General features: G+C 38.7%; 1 protein-coding gene across 14 annotated transcripts in view; it reads left to right on the top strand.

The window, feature by feature from the left end:
- ORC3 (origin recognition complex subunit 3) overlaps positions 1–15,359 on the top strand; it is a 68,383-nt gene that overhangs the window by 45,901 nt on the left and 7,123 nt on the right. For 4 of the 14 annotated variants that reach the window (XM_081528597.1, XM_081528586.1, XM_081528584.1 and 1 more), the window contains 7 exons: positions 450–583; positions 3,218–3,294; positions 4,211–4,311; positions 7,883–8,024; positions 9,624–9,740; positions 10,650–10,729; positions 11,246–11,670. In XM_081528597.1, the coding sequence (XP_081384723.1) occupies positions 450–583; positions 3,218–3,294; positions 4,211–4,311; positions 7,883–8,024; positions 9,624–9,740; positions 10,650–10,729; positions 11,246–11,351 (757 nt within the window). In that variant the 3' untranslated portion in view covers positions 11,352–11,670. Of the gene's footprint in view, positions 1–449; positions 584–3,214; positions 3,295–4,210; positions 4,312–7,882; positions 8,025–9,623; positions 9,741–10,649; positions 10,763–11,238; positions 11,671–15,359 lie in introns of those variants that run through there. The other 10 variants (XM_081528585.1, XM_081528582.1, XM_081528596.1 and 7 more) reach the window with 5 other exon arrangements.

The raw sequence follows: 15,359 nt of genomic DNA, 5'->3' as shown, positions 1-15,359 counted from the left end.
AGTGTCTGCTGTGTGATAAATAAGCACTGTGCTAGTCTTCAGATGCATCTTCTCATTGAATTCTTCAGGCTCCATCTCACTTGTGAAATTTGTGAGTTCCTGTGTCCATTTTAGAGACAAGGAAGCAAAGAATCAAAGATGTTTAGTAACGTGTTCTATGTTTAGTAACGTGTTCTATATTACAAAATAGCAAGTGCCAGAGCCAGGCTATGGACCCAGATCTTTGTAAATTTTCCAAGTTGAGCTTCATCATAAGAACTGTTCTGAGTACTTCTCAATACTTCTGAATATCACATCCATTGAGGAAAATCTCTTCAAAAATAGTTGGTAGCTACAAATAAAGGATTTTACACATCTTCTGAGCAGAAACATGTAATCTGTACACGCTGTTTTTTAAGTATATTGATTTTCCAGTTACATTACATCTCTTGTCACTGATTCTGTTCTAGGTTGTTGGCAAAGGATGAACTGATGGCCATGCTTCAGAAATGTTTCAAGGTTTTTCAGTCCTCTTCTGCAAATGAGCTTGGCAACACAGCAAAGAAAATAGAGGAGTTCCTGGCCCAGTTTCAGAGCCTTGATGGTGAGAATATAGTATCTTGCCAATTCTACTGGCTATGACAGTCATTTGACTAGAATAACATGGAAAACCCCGTGTTTTGATGTGCTGAGAGATGAAGAGATAATGAGGTTTTGATATGTCAGTATACCAAGCCTCAGAATAGTACATCTTTTGACAACCACAACTAGGCCAAATGGTTCTCTTCCAGCTTTGGTTAAAACAATGAAAACTATCAAATGGGCAGGAAAAAATATTACTTTCTCCAGATGGACAGTTTGGAGGACTTACCTTTTTTAAAAAAAAAAAAAGGCAGCAAAAAGAAATCAAAAAGATTGGAGGGAATAGCAGGGCATCATAATTAAGAGCTCCTTTTAGATGTTGTTTCTTAAGCATTTCATCAGGTTCTTTATAGATGTCAAAAACAGTGCATAAATTATTTGTAAGCCTGAAAATTAATAGCTGTGAATTGCTTTCCCAGCAGTGAGGCTCATTGGTATGCTGATTACCAAAATATGTTAGAGGTTTGCTTTAATCAGATTTACAAAGCTTGGATCTCTCAATCCTCAATGAATTGCAGCAGCCTGGCATTCCTCAGTGTTGGAGGGCACAGTTTGCTTTATCTTGCGTGATCTGCACAGGAATTGGTATGTTTGCCGAACGCTGGAGCGCCTGCTTGTGTGCAGGCAGCCTGTCTTGTGCTCTGATGCGCCAGGACTTCTTTGTTCTGAGGGGGCTCTGTGAGTTGGTACTGATGTTTAACTTTTCGTGGGCTCTTGCCTTGCTCCATTTCTAGCACTAAAGTTTGGTACTCCTTTGGTAAAACAAAATGACTGTGCCCTTCTTATTTTTTCCTATTTAGGGAAATTTTAGTGGAGCCTCAAGAAAAGAGGCAGTCTGGTGCGTATAAGCACATAGATTGGACATGGCATGGTGAAAACATTTCACTTAGAATGTCTCTATCAATTTTTCCTGTGTTTGGCAAGTGTTCCTTTGTCTTTAAATCCTTTGGATTTAGGAAACTGCTTTTGCTGAAGCCAGTGGAAGATGAAAGAGCCAATTTGCTTGACTGGAGGGCTACCCCACGGTACAGGGGCTCCCTCCAGGTCATGCTCCCCATTGCTCTATACTGCATTTGCACGATAGTCTGAGCTGAACCAGTTTCAAATCATAAACATTGTAAAGGACTGGAAACTGGTATCACAGAGATTATTGAGTCCAGCTGCAACAGAAACTAAAGCCCAGGAAGAGAATCCTCTGAATCGAGATCTCAGAGCTAGCCAGGGTAACATCCAGCCTAGAGCTCACATATTTCTTAACTACCATCTCGTTATTTTTTTCTCTCCGATTCACAGTCACCACCTAATTATGATCACTAGGACAGTGAGGGACCACCCTTAAGGATATAAATGGGGCAGAAGACTTAGAAGAATATAAGATAAATTAGCTAAATTTCAATCTTTTACAAAATTGGACTTGGATTTTTGTAAAATGAAACTGCAGATATAATCATTTTAATTAGAATTCGTGTAACATAAGCTAGTGAACAAATCTTGTGATGTGCTAATACTAAATAAAGGAATGCGGCTTTCAGAAATGGGAATGTCAGTAATTAAGATAACAGTCTTCTTCAGAAGAATTTTATAAGTTGAAGCAAAACCAGTGTCTTGAATAAATGTACTTCTCTATTTTCAAAAGTGCCATGTTGTTAACAATGAAGTGAAATTAACCCTCCCCTCCCATACTGGGCCAGTAGTAATATTTGACTATATGCTCTCTCTGGTTCTTTGACAGTTATTGCATATTTCAGTTTAGGTTTAAAATTACATTTGGAGGGTTTGGTAGGTGAGAGTGTCATGTAAGATTTATTTTTAAGCCTCTGCAACATGTTCCTGAAATCGGATAAAGAGTTTATTAGATGTTTTAACCTTAAATCATGTCTTTCTTGAACCAAGAATTATCACTAGCTAAAAAGAAATTTATTTTTTGAGAACAAAGCAGATTCTCCAGCTGCATCTTAGGTTTGGCCAAATAAGCCTTGAAAGTGTGAGGTTCCTAAACCTGCCCTGTGCCAGGAAGAGGCTTTCAGAGTTTCATGATCTTTAGAAACACAACTACACCTTTTACCAGATACAGTTTTCTGTTTCCTATGCTAAAGAACCATGATGCATTTTGTGTTTTCATAGATTATCTCAAAACTTTTACCTACTGCCCATTTTAGACTTAAGTAGCATTGTGTCAAATACAGTGAATCAGAAGATTGAGGCTAAGTTTGCCAGGGTGTAGGTTTGTGTTGTTTACATCAGTCATGGCACAGTCAGAGGAACACAGTTTAACTTTTTTTTAAAAGCTATTTATAATAACACAAACATTTGGAAATTATTTTCCTGTTAGTTTGGAGGAGTTTATTTTCATTGTGGTCACATTTTTAAAATTCAGTAGCTGCTTTTTTTGAAGACCTCTCTGTAGCGTAACTTATGTAATGTTTATTGACCTTCAGTCTCTGGAAGAGATCATTTATCTGATGGAACCTTGATCTCTTGCCGCATTGAAAAAAGCAAAAGGATGAAACTTTATTCCCCTTGGAGTAGTACAAATGTTTGTTCTCTTGAATGGATTTACCCAAGCTGCTATATGTCGGTTTTGTATTAAAAGCAGAAACCAAAGAGAAAGAAGATACTTCTCAGTCACAGTCAAAGGGGCTTCAGAAGACGGACCTCTATCATCTTCAGAAGGTCAGATCACTCTCTTTTCCTTCCAGCTACATCCCCTGATGCTCCTGTGTGCTCTTGATTAGATGTTTTTGTTTTTATGTTAAAATCACAGCTAGGAACAAAGCAGACTTTGTAACTCACTTATAAATTGAACATCCTGTTTACCCCATAGCTATCTTCATTCTCCTTGTAGAAATCTGGAACTTACTAACCAATAAAGGTAGAAGCTGTTCTGACAGCCTCAGGGAGAAAGAGAATTAATTAATATCAATAAGGGAAAATGGGAACATGATTGCAAGAAGAAATCTGATTATTTATCTGATGTATTTGATTTTCAGTTTGGTCAAATTGAGATTCCAAAGAGACTAACTCATTAACTGTATATACGTTCCTTGATTTTTTTTTTTTTAATGTGTATTGATCCACACAGTGTGTCCAATATAGCCTTTTTCAGATAGTTCTCCCTTTAGGATCTTGGTTGTCAAAATAAAGAACCTTCTCTGTACCATAATACCAAGTTATGATCATGTAGAATAAAATATCAATCTAAGCAAAACAAAACACATGGAGTCCATCTTGTTAACATGGCAGAGAGCAAGGATTTTTACTTCTTCTTGGAAGTCATTTTTTTAAATGAAGTAAAGAATTGTGGCTAGTGAGCGCACTGCCATATAACATAGTAATGAAGTAAACTGCCCTTCTCCTCATTCCTTGAAAAGTCACTTGATCTTTTTTTGAAGCAAAATGCCTAGGAGGAGAGATTCTTCCCAGTTCTTAAAGGTGACAGATAAACACAACCCATCTCGATTTGGTTTTGTCTCTGTACATCCTGGCATACAGAAGGGCATCGACTGCCTCTGCCTGAGCAACAGAGCTCCCCCTCTGAGGGGCTTCCTGTCTCACAATCACCGAAAAAGGTCTGTTCTTTCCTCCATAGTCCTTACTGGAAATGAAGGAGTTAAGAAGTACCAGTAAGAGGCAGACCAAGTTTGAAGTCCTCAGAGAACAAGTTGTGAGCTTCGTTGACAGTCTGGTGAGGTGAGTTTGTTGTTGCTCTTCAGAGCTAGAAATCAGGCTTTTTGCCCAAATGACACTGGTATGATAGTTGTCTTCAGTCAGTGCAGGACTCTTCCAGTTTAGGCTTTATGCTTCTCAAGTCCCTCGGTGCAGCCTAGACTTGTAATGTTGATTCCTTTCCCATCCTTATTAAAGCAGCTAACCAGATGACTTAGTTCATTCTTGAATAGAATGCAGGCTTAAATTTAACCTGGTTCATTATGCCGACGGGGGAGAGGGGAAGTGGGGTTGGAGGTAGAAAAGGATTTTACCCCTTTCTAGTAACAAGGTGTTTTCATTGTGCTTTATCCTTGCTTTGTCTTTGCTCAGAGGAGCTGGATGTGGGCCAAGCTCACAAAACAGACAACCCAGCCCAGCCGTAATGCCCCATTTTATCCTGAGTGAAGGGTTTCTAAGGGAGACCAGTGTAGCTCATGATCATGTCAGCACCAGTGCATGTTGAGAAAGGCACTCAGAGTCCGTTTAGAAGTACACCAGTGCTAAATGTATTTTAAGATGTTCCCTTTCTTGAGAAACTCAAATCATTCTGAGTTTGGATTTCCCAAAAGCCAGCTCTGTAAAATCACCCACCTACCCTGTAGTTAGGACATGCCATCTAGAAAAAAAAAAAAATGAGAAGTCTTAAAAATAAAATGATCAAATAGTTCAAAAGTAGGAAAAGGATTATTCTTTATCATTGCTTATCCTATTTTTTAATGGCAGTTCAGTCTCAGCAGCAGACTGGGTACTGAATAGAATTAAGTACTAAAAAAGCTATTCAGTTCTTGAAGACGAAGAGTGGTTTTCTGATAAATTACCTGTCCTTCTTGTAAGTGAAAAGTTCCATTTTCTAGGACTATGTGGGGGCAGTCATTGCTCCTGGTCACTGGGGAGGAATTACTAATGTCAGGACAGAAGTCAAAAGGATCAACCAAGTGTGACAAAAGGAAGGTTAAAATGAGAGAAATGTATCACATAAAAGTGATACAACGCAGTGCTAAAGTGACCCCTGGCTAAAAATGACCTTGGAGAACTCGCAGAATTAACCTTGTCCTACCGGGCTTTCCTGTGCTTATAGTTTCTAGACCCACGTGCCTCGTTCTCTTTTCCCAAGTTGTGACCACTGTAGTTGCTAAAAATAATTTTACAGTGTAACGTGGCATAATTTATAGGTCGAATGTCATGTTCTTTTCTGAATTCCCACAGATCCCAAATTGTAGGCTATGCAACCAACCAACAACCATTCCCTTTTCATGACCTTTGATCTAATTAATATGTCTGACTTTTCACCTTTCTGAGTAGTTACTAAAATAAAACTGACCATGATTGAACTGCACTGTGTTGTGAAATCACAAAAATTTCCATACCAGGATTTATCATCTTTCCCAAGATTGAGTGTCACAGCAGGGAAGAGGTTAGGACTGTGTAGCATGTTAGAGCTAAATGGGACCAAGGAGTCATGTGGCAGCTAAAGCCCAGAGAGAGGTTGTGACCTGTGGAAAGTCAAACAGCCCCAGTCTGATGACATCTGACAGAAGGCCCACTCCATTTCCCCACACTGTCCCCAAGGCTCACACCAGAGATGTTTACAACAGAGTTTGGAGTTCTGGAGAAAAGAAGTCCTTAAAAGATGAATAACAAGTGTTAGACTCCAGGAAGCAAGCACAATTCCTAGTATACCATGAGCAGCTCTTGCTGAAACTACTGAGAAATGAGAATAAGTTGCCACTGAGTTAACTGTTTTCACCAAAATGCAAGCTTCAGCTTTGTAACCCTTGTGGATAGTAAAGTGGTTGAACCAGTTCCCCTCAGACCACCTCTTTTGCTTGTGGACTCTGATCTGAGCATCACGTAGAGTTCCAGTGCCAGACTCACTGCTGATTTCTGTGCCAGTCTCCACATTTGTATTTGGATTAAGAATTCTAATATATGATGATGTTTTATCACTGTTGTGCAATGAACATAGCCCAGTGGAAACAAAATACAGGCAAATATTTTGAATCTGACAGAAGTTCTTTAGATACCCATCTAAAAAGGTCTTCTGCCTTGGTAATTACCTGAATCTCTAAACATTAGATATAAAGATTTTAAAAAGGGAGAGAAGGACGAATATGAGACAGTATCTTTTCTGAAATTGACCTGATATGGTTGCCTTGTTAGATTTCCAGTCCTTATTACAGAGTAGGGACTCCAGCATGATCTTTTAATGACCATCATGTATGATGTTTGGAACAGCCTGAGGTTGGGACAGGAAAAGTTTGTGGTCGGAAATTACAAATGGGTAGCCAGCCATCCAAGGAGGCAACTGGTATCCCAGAAACCATTCCCAGGGCTACAGCTAAACCGCCTAATCCAGTTGACTCGAGAAGGAGCAGCATCTGGAAGTGAAGTGAGCAGGGGGTCTGGGGCTCTTGAGATGGGCAGGATGGAGTTGGTGGGGCGTGATATAATGGTTCACACCCTCTCTGCCTCCTCTCTTCCTCAAAGCCAGACCACGCAGGTGGAGCAAGTGTCATGGGATTTTTCTAGGCAGCATTATCCTCTCCAAGGGGGAAGAAAGCCAGAACACTGAAAGAAGAGTAATTTCCCTGGTGGATGGGCTGAAGAAGCTGCTTAGCTCTGCCTGCACTGGTGGGAAAGGAGCTGATACAAATCTGTCATGTGACCAAAATACTTTAGGCCCAGGACTGACTAAGCCCCAGGAATCTTGATGACGGCATTGTGAATTAACTGCCTTAATCGAGTTTGTGACTTATTACTCTGCCTTTGGGTTATGGATGCCAAAGTTTCCCCTTTCTGATTTGCAACCCACTGGGCCACCCAGGAACCATGTACTTTCATGGGTCAGACCAGCTGACAGGCTAATTATATATTCAGAGTGAAGTTTTTAATGCTTTATTTTTAAAATTCAGATTTCATTAAAATTGGTTTATTACCTAGTCAAATAAGACAGAAGAATCTCAAATTAGTGGTTTTTTTCAGTAATTGAAATTTTAATGATAAATGATTTGTTTTTTTTTAATACTCTGAAGTGAAAATTTAGCCATTTCTGCCTATAAAGAGGAATTCTAACATAAAAACTTCACATATATTTCTTCTATGAGAGATATCTCCATGATCCAAAAAGATTTCCTAAACTCTTAATTCCAGGTCTGAGGCCTGTGTTTAACACTGCCAAGAGTTAAATGTTTGCTATGGTAAGGAATATGACATGTTTCCTAAGTAATTTAAGAACGTATTCATTGACACTTTGAGAAGTTCTACCTTAAAGATTTTGAGCAAAAATGTAATTTGTATACATTTGTTCCTAGAGGTTTGAATCAGAACTAAGATATAGTTTCCTTTACTCCAGAGAGTATTTTAAACAATATTACATGGAAGAGGTAGAATTGAGGACAGCTGCACTGGATTTGATACTTATTTTGTTTTGGCTGTTGTTGATTTTGATTTTTAAGTAAATTGCTCAGTCCTCCACAGAGGAGTGAGAAAAATATTATATTGAAAATGAACCTGTGCTCATCTAAAAGCTGATACCTGACTTTGACGGTTTCAGAGAGTACCTCCTGCCTCCAGACACCCAGCCTCTGCATGAGATGCTGTACTTCAGCTCTGCCCACACCCTTCGCCAGCACCTGAACGCCGCCCCTCGCATAGCCCTCCACACTGCACTCAACAACCCCTATTACTACCTCAAGGTAAGAAGCGGACATTTCTCTGACAGTTCAGTTCAGATTCCAGGCTTTATGTATCACAGAAATAGTGTAAATTTGCTGTTCTAATGAGCAGGGAGCAGGCAGCTCAGGGTTGCACCTCTTTCAGATATTTTAAAAAACTCTTAAGATTTTAGAGGGCTTTTTTCTAAGCCTGTGAACTAACACTGCCGACTTTTGATCATGTGTGATTGTCTTCTCTTTACTGTAATAAAACCAGGCCATAAGAGTAACTTGAGTATAATGCTACTATTGAAAATAAGGGAGAGGCTTCTTACAGATGTAACACCAGATAATTGGTCAAACCTTATGACTCAGTGAAATTACTTTAAAAAAATGCAAATGATTATTCCTGATGGAAAAAGGAAAAACTTGGAAATTTCATCTTGGATTTTAAACCAAAGAAAGATATATCCTGAGGGTATCTCCAGAACTGAATGTAGAGGCCAGCCAGCAATCTGCTGGGAATAAAACTCCTAAACTCCTGACATATCTGCCAGTTCCAAGTTGTTCTTTAAACAAAGAGTTCAGTGACAGGTAACATGATCATTTTAAACATTTCAGAAAGCTGAAAGTGTCAGTTGTTATAGACACACATAAAATAATTTGTTGATAATTTGCTAAGTTAACATTAAATTGCTAATTTGTTAATAAGTTATAAACTCAAGCATCTGGAAATCTTACAACAGAGGATACTTAAGAAGTGACTCCATAAAACCTATGAAGAGAGTTCCAGTGTACTGGTTTCCTGTCCTACATGGCACGCAAACTAACATGCTAAGTAAGCATTGTGAGAGAATGCTGAGTGGGAAGGTGTAAATCATGGTTTTCAGTAATGTTGGTAGTGGGGTAATTGAATAATTTCATATTTAAGGCACAGGATATCAATTATTTTTATTATATAAGCCACAAATTAAAACTCTTTACAAAATCCATCTTTTTTTTGGCTAGTATCAAGTCACAGAAGAGAACTGGTGTGATTTCAGCAGTTTGGGTTGAGTATATAATTCACGTGTGTATATTTGAAAGAGATTTTGTTTCTTAATAAGAACCGTCAATTTCAAATAGGTTGAAAAAACACTTGATGGTTTTGTGGGGGTTAGGATATGCAATGTTGACAACACAGTCTTCTTTGAGAGACAATTTGTAGTCTTGGTAGTGGTGTGTTGGTATTTATTTGTACAGTATAGTAATTGCTAGAATTCAGGTAATTAGCAGTGTTGGAAGTGGCAGTTTATTGAAAACCCACAAATTCCATAAAATTTTATGGAAACCAGATTGCATCAGGGTCTCAGTAATGAATAATGTATGATTTAAATGAAAAAAGAGACTAATGATTAATGATGAAAATGAAAAATATTCCTGTTTTTTGATCCTGGCAATATCCATCCAGTGACTAGGAGCTAGGGAGATTTTGACCAACAACCAGTTAACTATTGGAGAATAAATACAACTCACAAAATAAAGGAAACCAAAGACTTCATTTATTAGCTTACTAATTTCAGGTTAGGAGGTTAATTAATTTGTGGTTTTGTTCCTCATGATTTCTGGAAGGTAGTTATCTTAGTTTACTGTTCTTTTTAGAACGAAGCCCTGAGAAGTGAAGAAGGTTGCATTCCAAACGTTGCCCCAGACATCTGCATTGCGTATAAACTGCACCTGGAGTGCAGCAGGCTCATCAACCTCGTGGACTGGGCGGAGGTAGGTCGGGGGAAAGAGCAGGCTGTGCGTCTAACCAACCATGACACCTTTCTTGGGCTGTTTTTATACTTTCGGTACTTTGGAAGTCATCTCTTATTTTCTCATTTGCCTGTCTTTGGTTTGGAAAGCATTATAAATCACCTTTTCTCCAAAAAGGCACATAACTGCTCAGCAGTTCCACCCAAGCCCCAGAACGCTGATCCCACACTCCTCAACCAAGCCAGTTCTGTTAATAATGCTGTGTCCTTGCCAAGTCAAAATAACTACATTTTAGTATGTTTAACAAAAGCTAAACAGTTGAGGTCAGTTCTGTTATCCCACAAGATAAAACAGTGTATTATTAACTAGCATTTCCCTTATTGGGTAAAAGAAAAGAAAATATTGGAATAACTATACAACAGATTTAGCAATCAGAAAGTACAAGGAATACTTGGCAAGGCAAAGGACAACTGTTATTATTCTTTAATAATTATTCTTTCCCTCTTCAGAATATTAAAAGTTAACTTTGTTAAAGGCCCTATTTGAAGCATGTCTTGTCACCATTTAAAAATATGGTGATTGGTTGCTTCCAAGAAAAATAGGCATTTTCCTGGGTGATGGAGGTTGGGAGTAGAGGATACAGGACAGCCTGTATTTTATTCTTGTTTTTTCTCTGCAGATTTCTTAGTTCTCTGAAATATAAGATTATTTGGGAACCATTCCACTTTCTTTTAATGTGTACTTATTTAAAGTGATCATCAGTGTAGTTCTAAGACCCTGAAATTTGGTATCATTTTTTAAAATGTGTCAGCTACCAGCAGCAGCAGTGTTTGACCTGGCTTAAAAATACAGAGCCATCAAGTGCAAAAAAATAAAAGATGTTTGACAACAGCAGAGATTTTTATCTTCTTCTGTCCTGTCTCTCAAAAGGCTTTTGCAACAGTTGTGACAGCTGCTGAAAAAGTGGATGCAAATTCTGTTACCTCAGAAGAAAGGAATGAAATTATCCAGTATCCTTTTAAAATCAATTCTACAATGTCCAAGTAAGCATACAGAATAGTTTATAGTTTCTCCAGATCTACACTAGAGATAGAACCATACCATCCCAGAATAAGTTGTTCCTTAATACTTATTTCGAATTTAAAATGAGACAAATCTAAACTATTTGGTCTAAAACTTATATAAAGGTCGTTTTCCAAAGTTCACCAAAAATGTCCCAGAACGGTCATTATTGAATTCTCTATGGTTTCTTAGGTTATTGATGTAGTTTAAGAAGTTGGCAGGGAAGCAATTTTCATACTCCTTGAAAATGAGAACTAGGTAAGTGGTAAGCACTTTTCCGTTTGTGTCTTATTGACAGTGGAGTCTAATTATACTTAATGTTTTCCAGTAAGAGTTATAGTTTAATTTATTAGTATGCATTTGAACTGTACTTCAGCTCAGCAACTAATGTTTTAAACTGAGATTTTAACCCCCTTTTTTTTGGTCAGAAATACATGGTAAATTTCCTTAGCTATAGCCTCCAGTGCTCGGTTTATTAGAGCTGTCTCTGAATTAGAACTTTTGGGATTTATAAAACCTACCAAACAGAAGACTGACCATGTGGCAAGGCTAACATGGGGAGGCTGCTAGACAGCAAATGAGTGAAGCCAGAAAGATAACAGTTAGCTTAAGAGAAAAAGACCAGTCATATTTACACACAGCTCAAAGAAGATTGTCTGGCAAGAAGAGAAGTGTGGAATCCCTGTGAGATGTTTAAACAGAAAAGTAGACTGTTAACCCCAAACAGGAATGTATCAAAGCCCCTTTGGAGAACTTTGAAATCCAACAAGTAACACGCAACTAGAAACTTTCTCAGAATATCACTGCAATTCTCAGTCATGAAGAAATTATGAATAAATTGTTCTTGAACATGAATAATATATAAATGTAATAAATTCCTTTAGGAGGATCAGTTGATCTAATAGTATTAATACTTGTTCTACCCGTTACTTGCACTGGTATTCTTCACTTGTGTAAATTATGTAATAAGATGAATATTCTAGAGGATTATTTCTCCTCCTCCAGAGGTTCTAAAACTGCCTCTACTGCCCCATTTCCTTTAGTCTTACAACTTAAAAGGTGTCAAGTTGTTTGGCTTTCTGCTTAAAGGCAGTAAATATTGTACTTCAGGTTGACATATCATGGAGTCTTAGAGCCTCAAAGATCTTTACAGATCACATCAACCTTTAAGGCCCAGATGAAATGACATCTGAATCTCTTCCATAATAAGAACTCATATCAAGATAGTGAAACAGAGACCTCAAGTTCATTATTTAATGTTCTGGTTCCAAGAGAATTCTGGGATGTGTCTTTAAGTATACTAACATACCAAAATTACCATGCAAATATGACTGGGAGGAAAAAAGTCCAAATTCAGTGAGGACTATTATAGTTGAAGACCTTAGAACTATGCACTTGTAGGTCTGTGTGTTTAGAGGAGAAATTTAATATAAACAGACTTAATACATAACTTAAGCCTCATTAATTTTGGAATATAAAGGAGGTATTATGTAAGTATAAAGGGCTCCTTAGCCCTGTGGCAACAAAGTCAGCCCAGATGACATTAATGGATAACTGCTCTGTTTCCCACTTCCTGCTTCAAAAACTGTAAGTGCTAGATGAAATGTACCCCCGTACAAATTGTCATAATGTTGCCAGGGTTAAAAAGAAAAGTAAATCCTAAGGTACCAGAAATAGTCAATTGCAAGCCAGAGCAGAAAGTGTCTAGCCCAACAAAGCCTTGAGACAATTACCAGAGTAACATTAGTTCAGATAGATTAAACGTCTTATCTTCATCTAGAAGATGCCAGGATTTCTTATTCAGCAGAATTGAAACACATGTACATATGCACAAAGGGCTGTCAACTTGGAAATTAAGGAATTCATGATGCGAATCGTTGTATAAACACAAACACAAGAGGCTTTGACACCTTGGAATCCATGTGTTAGAGGCAGAACTTCTAGGGGTCCCTGAAACGAGGGCATAGAGCAGAGCCTTTGCCAAATGGACATGATCAAAGACTAGATTTCTGTCGTGTGACATTTTCCAGTGCATCTTCACAACAACTAGGTCACTATTTTTTTTTTCAGTATTTCCAGCCATTCCCCTTCAGTCAGATGTGCCCTCACAGTCATCTGTTTCATTTTTGACTATGGTTGGTAAAATCTAGGTAAAGAATGTGTGACTGATTTGTTGACAAATTATTTATTGAGCATGTATCATGGGACACTGTTGCAGCACTTGTAGTACTTCAGTGAGCATAGATCTTTGCCCTCACTACATTCTATCAATAGCAAAGAACAATTATACAGTGTTAAAGGAAAAAAAAAACAGCAAAAGGGAAGCAGATCATGCTGAACATGCCTGCCTGAGATGGTGTTTGAATAAAAAGATTTAGCCAGGATTTTATGGAAGAAGTGCATTTTAGGTAGAGAATAGCAATAACAAAGGTCTGAAGGGCAGTACAGTATGCAGGCTGCACTGGAGGAACAGCAAAGGTGGCCAGTGTGGGACACACAGTGAGCAAGAGGGAAACTCAGAACTGAATGAGGTGGAGTGGAGAGCAGTTATGGCCATAGACCACAATAAGGTCTTTAACTTTTATAGGTAGGAAGCCATTTAAGCCATCCTTTAGAAAGACCTTTAAAGGATCACTGGCTATGAGAATAGGGGAGGGGACACAAATGAGGCGACACAAAGACCAATTTGGAGGTCACTGAAATCATCTCTCCTTGAAAGGAAAGTTATGACCAACCTAGACAGCATATTAAAAAGCAGAGACGTTACTTGGCCAACAAAGGTCCGTCTCATCAAGGCTATGGTTTTTCCAGTGGTTATATGCATGGATGTGAGAGTTGGACTATAAAGAAAGCTGAGCACTGAAGAATTGCTTTTGAACTGTGGTGTTGGAGAAGACTCTTGACTCTTTAGAGTCCCTTGGACTGCAAGGAGGTCCAACCAGTCCATCCTACAGGAGATCAGTCCTGGGTGTTCATTGGAAGGACTGATATTAAAGCTGAAACTCCAACACTTTGGCCATCTGATGCAAAGAGCTGACTCACTGGAAAAGACCCTGATGCTGGGAAAGATTGAGGGCAGGAGGAGAAGGGGACAACAGAGGATGAGATGGTTGGATGGCATCACTGACTCAATGGACATGGGTTTGGGTGAACTCCGGGAGCTGGTGATGGACAGGGAGGCCTGGCGTGCTGTGGTTCATGGGGTCACAAAGAGTCGGACACCACTGAGCGACTGAACTGAAATCATCCAGGCAAGACACAAATGTCTCCTACAAGGGTAGTAGTAGAGATGGTTGAGATTTTAGATGGAAATCAAGATTGGATGAAGGATGTGAGGAATTCAGGACTCTGAAAAACTTCTGAATGGAGAGGCCATCAACTGAGGAGTTTATATTCACCAAAGTGAGTATGAGGAGAAGCAAGGAGCCCCAGGTCAACTCTTGGCATGTTTTAAAGTTCAGAGAAAGACTGGGCCAGCAGCCAGCAAAGGAAAGAAAATCAGGCCAGTGTGGTGGTATCTTGCCAACTGAACAAAGTGTTTCAAATGCTGATTAGATTTAGCAATGTGGAAAGTGTTGGTGGCTAATGAGTGGTTGAAGAGTGAAGACAAAGCCTGCCAGGCATCACTTATCATATCACTTTGTGTGATATAATAACAGAGATCATAGCATCAACCTATACTGAAGTCTTAACGTGAAACTAATAAATGCTTTAGACTTAACTTCCAGATTACAGTTATGTTTAAAGGGATAGACGAGTTTAATGGCATTAATTAACGACATTCAATAAGATGACAAGCTTAGTTGTTGCAGAAAGTCAGAATCTTAACTGAATTCTGCTTTATGGAGGAAAAAAGCTGCAAAAGACATTTTGAGGACAAATGGGAAAACCTGAATATGGATTAGAAGTTAAATTAGGAAAGCATTCCTTTAAATAGGAGGGACAAGAATCCACCTGCTAGTGCAGGAGAGCCGGGTTCAATCTGTGGGTCAGAAAAATGACAACCCACTCCAACAGTCTTGCTTGGGAAATCTCATGGACAGAGGAGCCTGGTGGGCTACATGTTTTTAAACAATATACATACAAAGCAAAAACGGCAAAATAATTGTTCCCTTTAAGAGGATTGTTGGACTGTATTTTTAGCTTTTGGTTTTTTCCTAATAAAAATTAGCCAAAAAAGTGGGAGAAGAATGGAAGTTTAGAAAATTCTCCTGAGTTTTGCTTTAAAGATTATAGAACACAAAAATAGGTAATACCTAACCTAGAGAGGGATTATAGGATCAAAAGACTTAGTCTTTTGTCAAGTTTTTTGTTTATGAGAATTATATATAGAAGGAAAATGGGTGCAGGAGGGAGGACTGTTGGCCCTACCTTTGAATGAGCTAATGCTCCCCAGCTGGGGCAAAGGTAGGAGCAGGTAACTGCTGGAGCCGTCTCTCTGAGTAGACAGGACAGGCTCATCAGGTGCCTTAGCAGGATATTCACTTATTAACACCAGTTACTGTGTAATTTTGAAGTAAGGGAGTAACCCAAAAAAGGTACATAAAATCATTTCCAACCTTGGATCAGCTGGGGAAC

Source organism: Giraffa tippelskirchi, chromosome 9 (genome assembly GCF_054371585.1).
Source record: "Giraffa tippelskirchi isolate mGirTip1 chromosome 9, T2T-mGirTip1v1.2.pri, whole genome shotgun sequence".
In the NCBI taxonomy this organism is placed as follows: Eukaryota; Metazoa; Chordata; class Mammalia; order Artiodactyla; family Giraffidae; genus Giraffa; species Giraffa tippelskirchi.
The sequence above is the reverse complement of the archived record's forward strand: the minus strand, read 5'-3'. Positions and strand labels throughout refer to the sequence as shown.